Here is an 18,660-nt window from a genome sequence, read left to right on the forward strand (position 1 = left end):
TTTTCAAGTTAAATTGGCAAACAGCATTTAAATACAGGAAAAAATATTTAGAAATGAATACCTAATAAACAACGAAAAGTGTAAATTCCTTCACCCTTAAGTATACCCTCATAATCCATATGTGCATAAAAGCTAATAGAAATCCGATTTCTTATTGTAGAATAGCATCAAACAGTTAGGTTAAATGGTAAAAATAAAAATTGTTATCAGCCTCTTAATCGTATCGCTTCATCTGCTCATGCTTAAATTTAGAATCAAGAGTTTTATGGTTAGTTAGATGAATTACGCATTCGGATTTACTTTAAGTTACCTTCGAACTATATGTCTGAAGTTCTTTTATTATCGCCGAAGTCTAGCTTTTCCCAAACTCGTCTATCTAAACGACCTCGTTAGGTCCAACCTTGCGACTCTATATGGATCAATTGACAACCAACTTAAGCAGACCCTCACATTGGTCAATACAGATAATAAATAAAAAAGCCCCCACAGAAAACTGAAGAGTAATCACCAGATGGTCTCCCCCCAAAGGTCAGTTTCAACTGGCCGTTTAAAGGTCGCACAACTAACGTTTTTCTGCAAATATCTTGTGGGCATTTGATTTGACCAAAAAAGGTAAAGATCGTGAGTCACCGTCGTGTTTTGGTCTGACCGGTATGTGGTATTAATTAAACACATGGCCGGTTATTTTTAACTCGACGGTTAAATGCTTTTACGTACAATGTAGTTGGTAATTTATCTTTGTAGATTACTAGTTTTTTAAAGCGGCATCCTTTGCGGCGATGCATGCGGTAAATTGAAAGTGGCGAGTCAAGATCTGTGTGTTGATTTTGTCTGTAGTTTATCATGATGGAATAAATAAACTAATGAAAAGAAACTAAGAAGAGGTTTTAAGACTGGTGTGAGTGAGGATCGGACTATTATTTAAGCAGTAAAAATCTTACTTTTGTAAAGCGTATTACCTAAATGTCTTTAGACTCCCACCCATTGTATTTACTTAAATGTCCTGAGTGGATAACAATATATATATATAATATTATGTTTTATTAGGTTCAGTTAATCTACTTTGATTTTACCATTTCACCTAAGATAATAGGTTAATTTATAAATTTCTGGAAAACCTAATACTTAGATAGCAAGATTTATGTATCTGTAATAGGATTTTAATGGAATTTACCATCTGCTTTCACACCTTAGGAATCAGAATGGTGTTAAAGAACTTATTACCGTATGACACCTGTTCGAAAATTTCGAAGTGCAAAAAAAAATAAAAATTCACCATCAACACTCTTATTTTACGATTTTCTTTTTAAGGATGATAGTCATAATTTGCATAGGAAAGATGTAGGTATTATAGGTACCAAAAAAGTAAACCTTTACCTAATCAAAATACTAAACACTTCCGTCTGTCCACAGATCCTCCGCTCCCACGTGATGGTCCGCGTGGGGGGCGGCTGGGACACCCTGGCCCACTACCTCGACAAGCACGACCCCTGCCGCTGCCGCGCCCAGCACCGCACCTCCCTCTCGGCCCGCCTCGCCCGTCCCAAGCAGGACCTCGCCGGCGCCACCGTCACCTACGAACGACCAGATCCTTACCAGCAGAAAGAACCTACATCTTTACAGTACTCCAAATTCTACAACGATGACTCCAGAGCACACTATCAGAGTAACAACAGACTTGATGCTCCAACAAGCTTACCTTACTTAGGAGAATTAGAAAGAGCTGCATCACCAAGCAGAAAACACTTAACTCCACGCGCGAATAGCCCTGGTCGAAAATCCTCCTCACCAGATCGGAGAACAAAGATTGTAGTATCTAATCATTTGGTACCAACGCCTCATGCTGTAAGAAATAAGAGTCCAAGACCAGTATCTCCAGCGCCAGCGGCTGAGAGCGCGTCTGATAATGGGTCTGAGGTGTCGGATGAGGGGTATAGGAGTTTGGGAGTGGTGGCTGGGTCGACGCAGGGATCGCCTTCGACTAAAACGACGAATCGATATTCCATGCACAGCCAGAATTCGTATGATGACGCTGAATATACTGGTAAGTTTATTCTTTTATTTTTTCCTCTTTAACTTTTTTAGGGTTCCGTACCCAAAGGGTAAAAACGGGACCCTAAAATTACTAAAACTCCACTGTCCGTCTGTCTATCACCATCACCAGGCTGTATCTCATGAACCATGATACGTATTTCTTTTGCCGCTCTTCTTCTTCTTCCTGCCCTTATCCCAGCTTATCTGGGGTCGGACCTCCTTGCCGCCTTGTGCTTTTGCCGCTATAACAACAAATATTAGAAATTCAATTTGTACGGAACCCTCGGTGGGCGAGTCCCACTCGCACTTGTCCTTTTTTTTATTTGCCCGTCCTTCTCTCTTACTATAGATGTTTTTTTTTAATTAGATCATTTTTCGTCACTTTAAGTAACCTATCAGTTCATTGTTTCTTTGTTTTGTTTCCAGTACAATTAGTATCTCATCTTACTATTTTGAGGATTTTAAATTCGATTATTTTACCTGAAAACTTGATAAAGTCTTTTCGGAAAGAGAAGTGTCGTGGAATGTATGGGACCCCAATACATTCCTCGACACTTCTCTTTCCTAACAGACTCTATTTACAAGGAAGTTTAAAAGCACCACAAAATATATTGATATTTTTCGCAGACATGCAAATAAGATGTAAATGTCTCACTTAGTGCTTCCCATAAATGTAACGATAAGATATACTTTACAGAAAATGTTAAAACAGTTACAAAATGGAAGATTCAATGTTAATCAGGTCATTATCGTAAAAATCATCGGTTGTAAAATGGCAGTAAAATATTAATATGTCGGCGATGAAAACAAAATGAATTTTAGACAGCATTACGTTGTAATATAATGTTAATGACTTCCATGACAAGGATGTTTTGATATCGGAATAAAATGGCAATCATAAATTTAATATTTATCGATTCTTCTTTAAATAATAACAATTAACATTATGAAACTACATTTATTAGTTAATTTTATAGGTTTTTAATAGACTCGGGCAATCTACATTTAAGTGATATTTCAAAAAGCTTTTAAATGCGTAAATTTCGTGCAAAATTTATTTGAGATTCTAACAAATTGCATTAAATTTAAAGAATATATAAAAGACATAAATTATCACTGCTGTAATTATTATATTCTGCTAAACTAGAAAAAATTATTGTCTTTTCTGTTAAATAATTAGGTGTATTACTGGTTTCTCACTCTTTTTGACCCTTTCGGTCTACTGGTGCATTCAAAAGAACAAGAAATTCAACGTATTTATTTTGACATAGGTACCTACATGTTTAGTATAATTAAATTGGAAACCTTAAAAAGATTAACCTACATGTTGGCAATTTAGCAAAAATTCGGTCAACAAAATTGTCATTTCATTGCGCAATAACAAATGACATTACATTGTCAAATGAAAATTTCGTTCCGCACATGGAGACTATATAAAGGAGCCAAATCTCTATGTATGAAAAGTGTCCATCAAAAAACAGTAATTAGGCGGCGCCACCATACACCGAAATACTACCAAAAACAACCTGCGTAATTTGGTCGGGTTATTTATTGCCTTATATGGTTCATGTTATACTCATGTCCCAGAGCCTAACTAGAGCCACCGGAGAGATTAGGAACTATTATTTAAAGCTGAAAGCGGTCACTTTTGCAACAATTCTGCCATAAGAGATTGGCATCCTTTCTATACCATCCATAGTTCCGCAATAGGGAATATTACGCAAAACTCTGCGTAGAGGGCGTCACTAGCCCAGACACAGGATCTATCGCGAAACACGAAAATCGAAAGTTCGGTTTCTGCTTATCTCATCATCATCATCACATATTTAAGAGTTATACTCTTGTCGGTGGAGCGATTTCCATAAGTGTCGGTCCTCTGCCTTCTCCTTGACAGCCTGATACGACACGACGTTGAGTTTTTCCTTTACTTGATCTATGTATGTTCTCCTTGGTCTGCCCCTCCGCCTCCTTGCCTCAACTCTCCCTTCAATTATGTTCTTGATAAATTCGTCGTGTCGTAGCAGGTGTCCAAGCATCTTTCCTCTTCTATTTTCTATGGTTCTCAACAAACTCCTCTTCTCTCCTACCATGCGTAAAACCTCTTCATTTGTTTTCTTCTCCGTCCAAACTCCGTCTGCCTATCTATCACTTGCGTATTCGATCGATAGAGAGGCAGATAACGAAATTTCGATTTTCGCGTTTCGCGGTAGGCCACCTGTAAACAAACCGCCTTGATGCATTAATGACCAGAATCGATTTCAGACCTCGTGACCGTTGTCTCCTGGCAGTCCCGGCTTTGCGTACTGTATCGCGTAGGAATTCCCCTCTGGTTCGTTCCTTGCTCCTTTTGAATGCGCTCCTTGCATCAGCCTCTCAGTGTGATTTGTTTGCAGGCAGACAGGTGGTTGTGCGTGATGAATGTTTGAGGTTCTGTGAGAAGATGGATGCACGTCCTTCAACTGTTTAAAATGTGTTAATTATTTATTTTTAAATGTTAGTATTTTAATTTGTGATTATTTGTATATTGTTTCTTTTTCTTTTTGTATTTTCTGTGTAAGTTAGCAGTGGTTTGGTAATTTACTGTCATGCTGTTTAACTTGTTTGATAAAAAAAAAAAAAAAAAAAAATGTCATAGTGAAAACTTGTCAAAAAACTGTTTAATTGTTGTAAACTGTGTATGTATAAGTTACTCTATGGTTTAGGATGTACACTAGTGCTGCACTCTTGCGGTATAACATTGCAGTAATACTCCCTATTGACATGACACACGGGTCATTGTTTGCGTATGCAGTTTATTGAATAGAGCTCGAAACGAATTCATACGGACAAACGGACATGCCAATGGATGAGGTTTGGTCCAAGTCAAAGGACAAAAACCGGCCAAGTGCGAGTCGGACTCGCGCACCGAGGGTTCCGTACTTTTTAGTATTTGCTGTTATAGCGGCAACAGAAATACATCATCTGTGAAAATTTCAACTGTCTAGCTATCACGGTTCATGAGATACAGCCTGGTGACAGACGGACAGACGGACAGCGGAGTCTTAGTGATAGGGTCCCGTTTTTACCCTTTGGGTACGGAACCCTAAAAACTAATACCTACGGAATGTTTTTGATTTCGAATGATGTGTATAAATGTGCCATTATCAACCAAAAGGGTACTTATTGTCGCTTGTCAGTAAGGCGCTATTTCCATATAGCTTCAATCAGAAATCAACCTTATCGACAAGCGACAATGTGGTACCTTTTGGTTGAAAACGTCACAAATAACGAATTATTTATTAGACTGACATTTACCCTGACAAAAAGTTCTTGTAGTCTAAATGTTAGAGCATGCGATTTTGAATCCGGAGGTTGCGGGTTCAAACTCCGGCTCGTATCAATGAGTTTTTCGGAACTTATGTACGATATATATCACTTGATATTTGCCAGTCATTCTTTCGATAACGGGAAACATCGCGGGGAAACCGGACTAATCTCAATAAGGCCTAGTTTCCCCTTTGAGTTGGCACTGTTGGCAGGTCAGATGGCAGTCGCTTTGTAAAATAGATAAATACATACTTATATACATAGAAAATATCCATGACTCAAGAACAAATATCTGTGTTCATCACACAAATAAATGCCCTTACCGGGATTCGAACCTAGGACTATCGGCCTCGCAGGCAGGGTTACCTACTAGGCCAGATTGGTCGTCAAGACTTACTGTAGTAAAATTACCATACCCGACAAAACAGAGTTTTCCATAAACATGTGTTTCCATTGATGCGTAGCTTCTAAATCATAGCTTGCGATACACAGTAGCAATGATTCCGGCGCGTGGTGCAAGAGGAAGGAATACAGCGATTTGTTGCTGTTGCAATTGAGACGATTTTTTTAATGCATTGATAATAAAAAAACTAGCCCCTTTAATAATAAAACTTAGCAATCTCTTACAGGCGTGTGTTAATTTTTGTCTTTTTGATGGATAACCGATTAGCAACGGTTTGTTAGAGTTGACAAGCATTTATAAATAAGAAATAGGTCCGTTTGCATATAATGCTTTAGAATATTCTCTATGATTAGGTGTGAAAGTTAACAGTCATCTAGTTTTTAGACACATAGTGCATTTAACATACTATTTTAGATTTTTCGATACGTCCAATGCATATTTGAGAAAATGCCCATAAGTTTCTTGCAAAATAATGATTTAGTACGGTTATTAATGAGTTATGTTAGTTTATTTTCAATAGCCAATAGGCATGTCATGAGTAATTACTCAGTTTCAATCAAATTTAATCAAGAAACAAAATCCGAAGCTACAAAAGGACCCGATGAGTTTAGATGTGCCAAAAACATATCTAAGCTTTTCCTTTTTTTGTTATCTTCTAACGTTCGTCGCGGTTTACTTATGCTGGCAAAAAATTAAAATGTTGATAAGCCATACAATATACAATTCACCCTTTGACCGCCAAAGGCGTCAACTGACGCGCGCAGCTACAGTTCAATAAAAAAGTAAATACTTTATTTCATTCAAACATAACTAATCAAACACAAAAGTAATCCGCCACATGCTTCGTCAAAACACTAACGTAATCCGCACAAGCATCGTCTTGACCTTATTCTACATTAACACTAATACAAATCATAAAAATGTTGACAAGCCATTCTATATCAACCTTCCGAATTACGACCAGGTTCACAATGACGCACCGCATACGATAGGGGTGGCTTTCAAGGGATTAATAAATAAATATATCGCTTCCTCGCCCGCGGCCTCCTATGCCGCGTCAACATTTTCGCAACTCCGGCGCATCGGCGCGTGCGCCGTTGCGTGTAATTGTCCGGTAGTGTTGTGTGGTACTGTACTAGGTAATTGAATACATGTAGGTATATTTTGAATGCAGTTGCCAACCGCGATAGGTTTCTATGGGCTACTCGTATGTGCGAATATTTTGAAATGGTAAATTGCAGTTCAAACAATGATAAACTGACGGTCCAAAATTATTATAATCGGCCCAATCTAACTGGGCATATTATTTGCAATGACAAAGTGTGGCAATGTCATCAGTGCTATTATGTATATTAATGCATGTACAGTGAGCTGGTAAATTGCATGGAGAAAATATGGATAAATTCATTGATAAAGTCGCCATACAAATAAATGCTGTAAAAACGAAACTCCATACCCTACATTGCGAGACAATCAGTAAATCTATAGTTGGTCAAACTAAATTGGCAGTAAATAAGAACAAAAAAAACTATACTTATCCTTTTCTTTCGGGTGCTAGTACTAGTGTAAGATAAAGATAGTATGATTCTTTCTGTCTATGTTTGAAATAAGACAGTCCTTTGACAAACTATTAAAGACAGAATTTTATACAGTCACCTTCATAAACACTAATTGCCCATGACACGCCTTATAAAACATATCCAATTAAAAAACTATTATACACATAGACAAATACCTCCATGCCATAGACAGTCTATCATAGAATAATTTGTCTATGCTTCCTGGATCGCCTTACTTGGTTCTAATATGGCTTTTTACCTTAATCGTACCTTAGCTTAACTTCCTTTTCCGAGTTTGTTTACGTCGTGTTTATGGTTGTATAAGAAAATATAACTTTATAATAAATACTTTTTTGAGATCGAATTTAAACTTTAGGAGAATCCGGAATTTTCGCGGCAAACCAAAGACTGTCGCAAGCTTGCTAGAGTTAGTTTTTTTTATCGATATCGATAGTTGGGTAATGGAAGAAAAAAAATGGGCCACCAATGAAAAAAATATTTAATAATGTAAATTTACTTAAGATTTTTATAAAATTATATAGAAACAGATGCAATTTCTTCTTCGAAATCTAAGCCAGTACACACAGCAGCGCATGTCATTATATTTGGTTTGTGACAGTGATAGGAGTAGATAATCATTATCATTAATTTTCCAAACTTCTCTGGGAGTAAACAGTTTCGTTTATCACAGTAAAGGTTTCCCATGGCTTTGCCATTTAAAAAAATGACGAACATGAAATAGACAAACAGGTATGTATAATTCACGAGAATACTATATAAGGAAGGAATAATACCACATATTATATAAGGAAGAAAGTATTTTTACCCAACTTGAAATGGAGACACTTCGCCCTTGCTCGGTCAATAAGTATATAATTTAAATCTATTAAAATCAGTCTGAAATGAGATCCCACTTCTGCCACTCAAAGCAAAATTGCCACAAGCTGAAACCCACTCAGGCAAATAATTATAATTTTAAAATCATATTTCCGCATTACAAACTAGTATAATTTCATCCCGATAAATTATTTACACCTCAGCAGCTCAAACAAGCCTACGTTCGTCACTCCCTGAAGTGAGGAAAGTGCGACTTTCCCCACTCCAGCGAGTGAAGAAAGTGCAACTTTCCTCACTCCAGGGAGTGAAACAAAGTAGCTTTTTAATTAAGTGAAGGCCATGAACTGCCACTTCATACTTTTTTTGTATTATTCTGTGTAAATCGAAATGCATTTTAACCTTTAATGTGTTCTCACTACTGAGGTGAAAAATTATGTGTGCAACACGAGAGCAAAGTTATTTTACATCTCGTGTTTTTGAGTCCCTCGTTACGCTCAGCTTTCCTCTCTTGTTGCACAAATAACTATTTCTTTGGGTACGTTTGGCGTCTCTGTCGATGTACGATTGTTCATATTGCGGCTAGGTCTCCTACTCGTAAAAGATAAATGATTCATCATCATCATCAATGTTAGACACACACATTCAGCAGCAGAAGTGTCTAAACGGGCCAAGTGTCCATTATGATCTGCACACGCTCTTATTCTCTTATCAGATCCAGGTCAAGTTTTATTCTCAAAACGAAAAGGTCAAAACAACAAAGACTGTCAAAAACATTTTGACCTTGTTCTTTTGACATTTCAGCTTGACCATAACACCTGTAGACATCTAAACTGCTCCAAAATAGTCAACACTCGCACTGTTCATCACCATCATCGTAAGCCTTATTACTAAGATGTTAAGGTATATCAATAGTCAGTAAATTGTTGGTGCTTACCGGAGACTAGTAAATATTGAAGACGAAACAACTTCTATACAACACTGCGTTCTCATGGGTTTTTCTACTTTTTCATTTTAGCTTTACGTATAAAATCTGTCACCCACTGGCTTAGTCATAAATTTCTAAACCTAAAATACGGCTTTATTGGCCGCTGTCATATGCACAAAAGTATTTTAGATATATATTTTATTTAATGGCGCCATCTGGTTTTAAGATTGTTAATCCTTTTAAAAGGTCTTGAAATGATTTATTTACGCTTTAAATCTACTTGGTGGCGGATGTGCCCTAAAGGAGCCCACTGACTATCAGTAGTATCAGTCCGCCGGACGATGTCGGCCTGTCAGTTAGAACAAAATAACTCGTCCGGCGGACTGATAGTCAGTGGGCCCCTTAGGCCCAGTAGGCCCGGGCCTAGGCCCGCCCTAGGGCGGCAAGATATTAGCGACAGCAATCTATGTGATGGGTGCTGACAAAGGGGAGCCTAGTAGTTACAACAGGGCCTTTTTTTTACGTTGGGAAAATGCCTTCACGCATCCCGTCTCGAGGGGAGCGAGACGGGTATGACGGAATAAAGGACGAGGATCCTACTGTCGTCTAAAAACCCAAAGAGTGCCACCTCCGCCAGTGCCACTTACTTACTTACTCCGCCTTTAAAGGGGCGGCGCAGGATCGCGGTGATCATTCAACTGCGACGGGTTATAAGAGGGCCTGGGGCCTTGCCACTGAATCTACTTTTGTGATTATAACTGCGGTCAGTCAAGTCCAATTTTACGTTTGGATATTATAAGTAGGTAGGTAGCAGTTTACATATGCAGATAACTAACGCGGCGTTGTACAAGGGTTATCTGTCTTCTTTATTTACTAGACTCCGGTGCTAACCTAAACATCTCCGTCGCAATCCATATCAGAAAGACCACATTCCTCGATCATAAAAGGCAACTCAGCTTCGCACCAAGCCTTGGCACGTCAGTCCTTCAGCATAAGGTCGATATTCTTTTGACTCTGATTAAATCAAATCTTGGCGTGGGCGATAAATGGTAACAACTGTGTTATTAACCAGTGATTGACAGTTGGGTTTATTATGTTGGTAATGGTGGATTTATAAGGAGCGGTTGGGAAATGGTGAAGGTTAGGGTTTTGAGGTTATGTCTGTTTGTTTGGGTAAAAGTAAATTCAAGCCATGGACGAGTAAAACAAGCAGACAATGGCTAAAAACTATCGGGGGTAAGATGACCACTTTATATCCATAGTGGAGTCAAAAGTTTTAACTGTCGGCAAAGATTTTTGAGTGAAAATTATAAAACTGATGGTGAGGCACTGTTTATTAATATATATGCTAAATACCTAAGTTCTTTTAGGTATTTTAGTAACTAAAAAAATCAATTAATATTTGATACGATGAAATTACCCGAATCGCAAACAGTTCTAGTACCTACCATGTATTCATTTAAAGGTATTGGATGAATACATGTATGTACGTGTGCAAAAAGCTTAAGCACCATACATGCTATTCCAACATTCCAACAAACTCACAATTTCTTGAAACAATTCAAAAGTCGGTACTTACACTCAAAAACATACGTAAGAAACATTCCAACTCATTTTGCAACCTAATGATGTTTGTCTTAGCTCTCACGGCAAAGAAAACAAGCGCACAAGGCGACACACAAAAAGAAAATCGCAGCATTTGAAGTGCACTTTACTATACCAACTTAAACATACACTTATACAACTGCATTGTATATCTTTTGTCATAAGAAACAGCGTCGAAATTAGCTTCAAACTGAGTTTGAAAACTGACTTTAAAACTTTGTGTTTTCTGCTTGCAAATGCTCTAGCAACTGGATAATATTTCTTATCATCAACAAAACTGAGTTTAAAATCGTCTGTTTGTCAAATGTAAAGCATGTAAAGGGCTCTCATATGGTCAGAACGTGAGAGTATTTTAAATAGATGAGTCAACGACCTTTTTAAGGGCATGCAAATATTATTTTGATTCGTGTCGAGTTGAATTGTATTGACGATTTGTTGATTCGAGTGTTTCAAGGTGCCTTGTTGTTGTTGAAGTACTTTGAAGTATTGCTTGAGGATGAATTTGTTGGTATTTATCTATCTTTGGTATTTATAATTTATTATATTACCAGCATCTGAGAATAATTTTATTAGTCGGCCTTGATTGAGATGTCAATTCGAATGAAAGGACATGACAATGACACATCAATTGGGATGTTATTTATTCGAAAAAAAAAAAAAAATAGAAGTTATGTTCGTATTTTGTTCATTGTAAATATTTCATAATAATAAATAATAATAAAGAGTAACCATTGAAAGAGACTTATGTTTAACAAATTAAGTCAGTTAAAGAAAACAAACTAAGTACGTAAAAAATAAATGAAAAAAGAATTCATCTTGACATTAATTACTACAAAACTATTGATCCCATTTCTAAATACCTAGTCACCCAGTGACACGCGATATCAAATACACGTATAATATAATTACTCATCTAAAACAATGTGTACAAGCAATTAAACTTATTCACAGCTTAACCAGGTCAGTGACCCCGCTAATGAGTTAATATTTACACGTCACACGATTGTGTGCCAAAACACAGAGGTGAACGAACTAATAATATCCTAATTTAATTGTGTAATATGCGTAAGCTTTTGTAATCTGTGTACTGTGACCATCTGACCGTGGTTATAAAATCTGAATTAGGCTTTGTCAACAAAAGGACGAGAAACATAATCCATAGGTTCAATCAAAGTGCTAAAAATTTGCTTATCCCAAACACACATATTCGTAATATGATCAATTGATCAGTTCCCCTTAAGTATTATATATTGATAAAGGACAAGTTGGATCACGCACAGCTGTTTGACGTTAATCAATCGTATGACAACTGCAGTTGTCATTTGATAGAGCACTGTCACATACTTCGTACATTTAACGAACTACGATGCGTTGTTACACGAATTGGTGCAAACGGCCCTAAATTATTTTATTGAAGCCACAACGATTATTCTCAGACCTTCAACTTTCAATATGTCTACAAAAACTAACTCGTTCTCTTCTCATTTCAGAGCGTCTCGACCAAGACGACGGCTGTCACATGGACCGCGACCGTGTAGATGACTACGTCAGCCTGAACACCGGCCTGCGCAAGACCGGCTACGCTGACACCTTCTACCGTGGCAAGAAACCTTCCTCCATTGAGGACAAGTCCAACAGAACCAGCCCTGAGCGCATTGTCGTCGTAGAAAGCAACAACTCACCTAGCATGAGCCTTCGAGCCAGCAGAGACGTGGAACCTAAGAAAACGCTCCGCAGCCGACCTCCCAGCAGGATCCCACATTCACCCGTCCGCGCTAGGACACCCAGCCGCGGCAACACCCCAAGCCCTAAGCACACAGCCAATGTACAGACTTCTCCTAAACTGACTCCAAAGTTACCACCAACAGCTAGAAACACTTGGAGTGGACGCACTGCCCCTAATCAAGCGAAGTCTAAAGCCAGACCGACTATCGGCGCTGATACCTTCGACAATCCTAACAAATCTCCCAAAGCAAGGCCTAAAGCCGCTCCGCAGAATGAAGCATTCAAGAGAAATTCCCCGCTTAGAGCTAGCAGCGTTACTCTCCGCTCTCCACCGAATCAAAAGCCTCTAAGTCCTTTACTAGAACACATCTTAAGGTCCACAGAAACTGCTAAAGACGATGCCGCAGTTTTGGAAAAGATGAAAGAGATCATCAGAACGTATTCAAAAGGAGAAGATTCTTTATCCAGGACGAGTTCTAAAGACTCAGATTACGCTGATTTCACTTCAGCGTGGGTGATGTCTGATGGGAAACTAGAAAGGTCGACTAGTACAAGACAGTTGGCTGCTCCAAGGAAGGATCCACGGAACGGAGCCTCCAGGATCCCTGCTCCTGTGTCGATAGGATGCCGGAGGTCCACTTCCACTTCCCAGTTTCAATGACAGGGGTCCCAGGATAGTGAGCTCAGTGACAAATAAAGACTGAATGCCGGAGAAGGGGTTGTGATGGTTCATGTCAAGTGATAGAAAAAGTTCCGTTTTTGGCAATAATTAGTGTATTTGGAAGACGATTTCGAAGGTTTTTGAACGGCCTGGCATAGTAGCTATAATTCAAGGCTCACGCCTGTTACGTATATGATATATCATTTCTATTTATCGAATATAGCGTATAGTCTATCAGTTATACTTATCTATCCATATCTTTTATGTGTATTACTTAGTTGTAGGTATCAGTAATGTTTATAAATTGTAGTGTTTTTGAAAATTTTCTAATGTCGTCTAATTGGTGTTTACACTTAAAATGTAGTAAATTTACACTAACATAGAAGTAACACCATAGTTTATTGAAAAAACTAAGGGTTCTTAAAATAGACACTGGTTCGTATGGACCCTAAGATTAGGTAAGCTTTATTTTAAGATGACCTATTTTTCTCTTTTGACACTGATTTATTGACTTAAACATTTTTTGTGTAAAACTGTGTCAATATGTTAGTCTATTTACACACCATTTTTCAATATAAATTGGTCATCAGCATCACTACCTATATAATTACTGATTTCTGATTATCTTTGTGAGGTAACTGTCCCAGTTTTAGTTCGGCTGCGAGTGGGAAATCATTTTCGTATTTTTTTGTCTTTGTGAGGTAAGCTGGGGCTGTGAGTGGGAAATTGTATTAATTTTTTTTGAAAAGTGACAATGAAGCTGCTATAGTTTCGGTTTATCTTTACAAAGAAAATAATGACATAATATAAAGACATTTAAAATAACACTAGGTGTAACTTAACAGATTAAAGTTTAGAGGCATTAGAGTAACTAACGTTAGATTGTAATACTTTTTGCTAAAGACCATGAAAGCACCAGAACAAACCATTGTGTTAAATGTAAGCAAAAAAAAATAGGCTTTGAACAGCGTCGCACTTTGATTAAAAAAATCTGTAGGGTGAGTTCTGGTGTTAAATAATATGGTATAATATAGCGTTACGCGGGTTGATTCACAAATAGCGACGAAAGATGGTGCTAATTTTAATTTTAGGTTAAATAAAATATGGCAAGTCCCAGTAAACCCCAGTACGTGAAAACGTATTTTATACGGACAAAAATACCATTGTAGATTTTTAGTGTCAGTGGCGTATAGTTATGTTTATAGCAATAAACTTTTCAAAGTTATATCGTTTGAGCATTTAAAACAGGTATTAAAAGCATATTATCCCATGATGCTTTGCGACACTGACATAGGTTGCAGGTGTATGGTTTTCTTGAAGACATTCAAGCCCGAGATGGACATAACATTTTATTTTCAAGTAGAAAATTATTCAACAGAGATTTTATTTTAGTTCTAAGTATACGATAATCGTCGCCCAATAAAATTAGTTGTAAAAGAAGTTTAAAATAAGTTTTTAGTTAGAAATTACATTTTTTTAAGTTTTTTATTTGAGACTAAAATGGACCCGGTTAGTTAACAAAATTAACGTAGTATTTATTGAGAAATGAGCATTTGGTGAGCATTTATCGGCGATCATTCCAATTTACCGGGAATTTTTTGATTTTTTTTCAAAAAGTAATCTCATGTTTTGTCTGTAACCGTAGTTTTTGTAAGCGACAAATGTACAGTCAACCGTATGCAAATAATTTGTCAGTTTTCTCGACTAATAATTTGCATTGCATAAATCAAGTGTAAATAAATAAACAACAACTAGACAGTGAATTAAATTCTCAAGGGACGACGTGAAAAAGGCGCCCGAAGCGGGAATCCGTATTGACCGTGAAATAATGGTCGAAAACAAATTTAAAAACTTTTAACCAGTAAAAATTTTGAAAAATGGTGTATTACACAGGAAATCGTATTAAGCGGGTACATTTGTAACTTTGTCGCTTAGAAGAACTATAGTCCAATTAAACGTAGGTTGTGAATTAGCAGTTGGTGGTTGGGTTATATGGCATTGAACTAAATCATACAAAATCGTACCTCATCCAGTATACCAATAAAAGAGTATTTTTTCACTCGCTTGTAGTGTAGACAGCTTAGTGACTTGAAAATATAAAGGTTCTAATTGCATTTTAATTGAAAACAAAATATCAACCTTAAACGTGTCGAAAAAAAGACTTAAAATTATACACAAAAAACCGAAATATCAAACACAAAAATGACGTTTCTCAATAATTCAAAAAATAATTCATCAATGAATTAAAATTGTAAAAGTTGTTAAAAAAATGTAATAAAGAATCTTTATATTTGTCACGCAATATAGCCATGCCATAGACCGTCCGAAAAGAAATATTTTTGGAAAAAATGAATTTATCTGGAAACCGCTTTTTGGTAAAACAAAGACGCATAATTCGTTAATAATAATATTATATGAGTCTATGTTTAACCAAAGTTTGAAAGATTTTAAATTTATATAGTAATTCACTGTTTCTGATGCTTCGTATGTTTCATTCTAACTTGTAGAAAATATTTAAAAATAATTGAACACTTTAAAAAAAAGTGACAATCCAAAAAGCTCAGTTTCTACATTATGCGAATCTATATAAAACTTTTTAGAATTTGTCACAATTTTTTTAATCTGTGCAATTATTTCTCATGCTTCTAAAAGCTTGATCAAGATCGCTTCTCTCTGTCCAATTTATAGGCATCGCTTAACGTGCGATAGAGACAGAAGCTTTCGCAAACTATGCTAAAATAGTATATTGAATAAGTTAGAATCGGAACTGCTTTTTTTCTATTATAAATTATATATTAAACTACCAGGCTATTCTATGCTTCTATACTAAATAAGTACTACATTTCTGCGCATTGTGGATTCCGCTTACAACGAGTTGAAATATATAACTATGTGCAATAAGTTTTTACGTTAATGTCTCTTCATAATATGTACGTAATGTACATATAAAGCTGAATATGTTAAAAACTAAGCCTTGAAAATAAAACATAAAATATCAAGCACCGTAGGTATACTATTTGATACGAAATATTTGAAATAGCTTTAAGTACGATTTGTTTCGACATGCATGTATATGCAATTATGCAGTTATGTCGCTAACTTGACAGTAATTTGACACTACAATTTTTTTTAGTTTCCAAATGTTTGTTGTGAGCGGATCCACACATTCTTTAGGTATAACTTGGTATAACTTTAGTTATGGTTGAGAATATAGAGTTATAATTAAATTACTATATTAAAGATAAAATTACTTACTAGATGGCGCCCAAATACGCCCGAATTTAAGTCTCACGAAGGCTCCGCCAAAAAGCCGCTTCCATACAATCGAACTTACGCTCTCCTACGTTAAAGTTTTAAGGGAGGCGCAGACTATAGTACGAATTTTCTCTAATGATTTTTAGGCCTCAGACACTAATCCATTAAATAAATGCCTTTGTTTCTTTTAAGGAGAGGCGCCTTAGTCGCGTGCCGAGCGCGTGCCAAAGCAACCATGTCGATAAAAAGCAACTATCGTGATAGTATTAAGGTTCAAAATGTAACGCTCATTCTGAGATAGCGAGTTTGGGTAATGAAGGACGATCAGTTGCCTGTGTGGCCTCAGAATACAGAGCTGCTACATAAATTTGACCCATATAAATAGAACGGTAAATATTTCAGTCAGTAGCGGTAGCATTGGTAACCGCTGAACAAAAGAAAGGCCTTTGATTAACAGATTAGGGTGTGAGGCGTAAAATCATTTGAGAAAATTCATAATATGGCAAGAACTTGCAAACAATTTACGTTACATTGCCGACTACTGAGGCTGCATTCAATAGCTTGATCAGATACCGCAATGTAATGAAAATTGCATGCAAGTTCTTGCTGTTAAGCTTAGAATAAATTTAAGAGTGGAAAAAATACTGCCTTGGGTGAGACTTGAACATGGCTTCTGGATAGATACTCCAGCGCTCTGCCAACTCGGCCACCAAGACCTCAATTCTAAGCTTAATAACATGGTTTGTTTCTGCTTGTTAAAAATTAAATAAGTTCTTGCTAGTCTAAACCTCGTTTTACATACAGAACTTCTACGGGGAGGGCCACATTTTGGCGGTCGGTTCGTGTGATTCACGGGCATTGATAAAGCCCATCTAGTGAGATTTGTAAGCACGATATTCTAGTTTACCTATCACTTTGATTGTAACTCTATAATCTCTGGTTTTGGTTAGTTTATTGTGCTAGAGGCTAAGTGAGACTTAGCTGCTTCATAGTTGTTACCACTGACAATGCCATAGACATTCGTTATTCTGTTTCACTGAATAAACTTGATACAAGATAAAAAAAGTTTTTTTATTTAATTTTCGAGTGAACTTATCCCTATACCTCCTGCTGAATCCATTTATCAAGAAAGAATTTTAAAGTGAGAAAGAGAGACTAGGAATATACGTAACCACTAACTAGCGACCCGCCCCGGCTTCGCATGGGTTACACAATAACAACAAATTAATGTATACACCTAAACATAGGTGAAAACCACATGAAAATTCGTTCGGAAGTTTTTGAGCATTTTTTGAGTTTATCGTGAACATACATACACTGACAGACGCGGCAGGGACTTTGTTTCATGGAGACTATATAAAGGAGCCAAATCTCTATGTACGAAAAGTGTCCATCAAAAAACAGTAATTAGGCGGCGCCACCATACACCGAAATACTACCAAAAACAACCTACGTAATTTGGTCGGGTTATTTGATGCCTTATATGGTTCATGTTATACTCATGTCCCAGAGCCTAACTAGCGCCACCGGAGAGATTAGGAACTATTATTTAAACTGAAAGCGGTCACTTTTGCAACAATTCTGCCATAAGAGATTGGCATCCTTTCTATACCATCCATACTTTGTTTTCTCATCTAGTCTGACAATGTTAAGTTTGCACCTCAGAGAAACAATAATATAGAGGTCACTTTTCATTAAATAAAATTTATTGTGTATTAAATAAAGTTTAAATAAATAACTACTGAATGGGATATCATGGCTGAACGAGATGATCTTATCATAGTCTAATTTTTCATGCATTTTTCATATTTGCCTGTATTTTGCCTGCTTCTAAAAAATTCTAAGTGTCGCGACAAAACGGTATTAGACCAATGCTCGGTGGGCAACAATGAACCCGACTAAATTACGTAGAATGTTTTTGGTATGTTGTCAGAAATATTAAGACATGGTTTTAATTCCGTCGCATTACGTATTTCTGTCCCTTATGGGCGCACGCATGAGAACTATATAGTAGGTAAAACTACTGGTTTTGAGTAACTAAACTCTAACGAAGTCTTTTTTTTAATTGAGCTGCCAGTAAAGATTTTTACTGTCATCAAAAAAAAACTGACACTGTCAAACGAAATCCTGAAACTATGTTTACCAGAATATTTAATTTATATTAGAGATTACTTCTCAATACTGTAAAAGTCTATTTCATTATGCAGTATTAATGAGAAATCGGAAATGAAATCCCAAGGGGCAAATACATGGAGTTTTTTTGAAGCAATCTGCTTTTTTATATTGTTCTATGCCGCGGTTCTGTCTGCCCGGCGGTTGGCTGTCGTGTCTTCCTGTGATGGCGATAGAT

At 36.8% G+C, this 18,660-nt stretch overlaps 1 protein-coding gene across 1 annotated transcript in view; it reads left to right on the top strand.

Annotated features, from left to right (window-relative positions):
* The window catches only part of LOC134749909 (GAS2-like protein pickled eggs), a 141,057-nt gene extending 123,682 nt beyond the window's left edge, over positions 1–17,375 (top strand). The window contains exons 4-5 of the mRNA XM_063684918.1: positions 1,414–2,044; positions 12,160–17,375. Of these exons, the coding sequence (XP_063540988.1) occupies positions 1,414–2,044; positions 12,160–13,055 (1,527 nt within the window). The 3' untranslated portion in view covers positions 13,056–17,375. The remainder of the gene's footprint in view (positions 1–1,413; positions 2,045–12,159) is intronic.
* Positions 17,376–18,660: the final 1,285 nt, after the last annotated feature.

Source organism: Cydia strobilella, chromosome 19 (assembly GCF_947568885.1).
Source record: "Cydia strobilella chromosome 19, ilCydStro3.1, whole genome shotgun sequence".
Classification (NCBI taxonomy): Eukaryota; Metazoa; Arthropoda; class Insecta; order Lepidoptera; family Tortricidae; genus Cydia; species Cydia strobilella.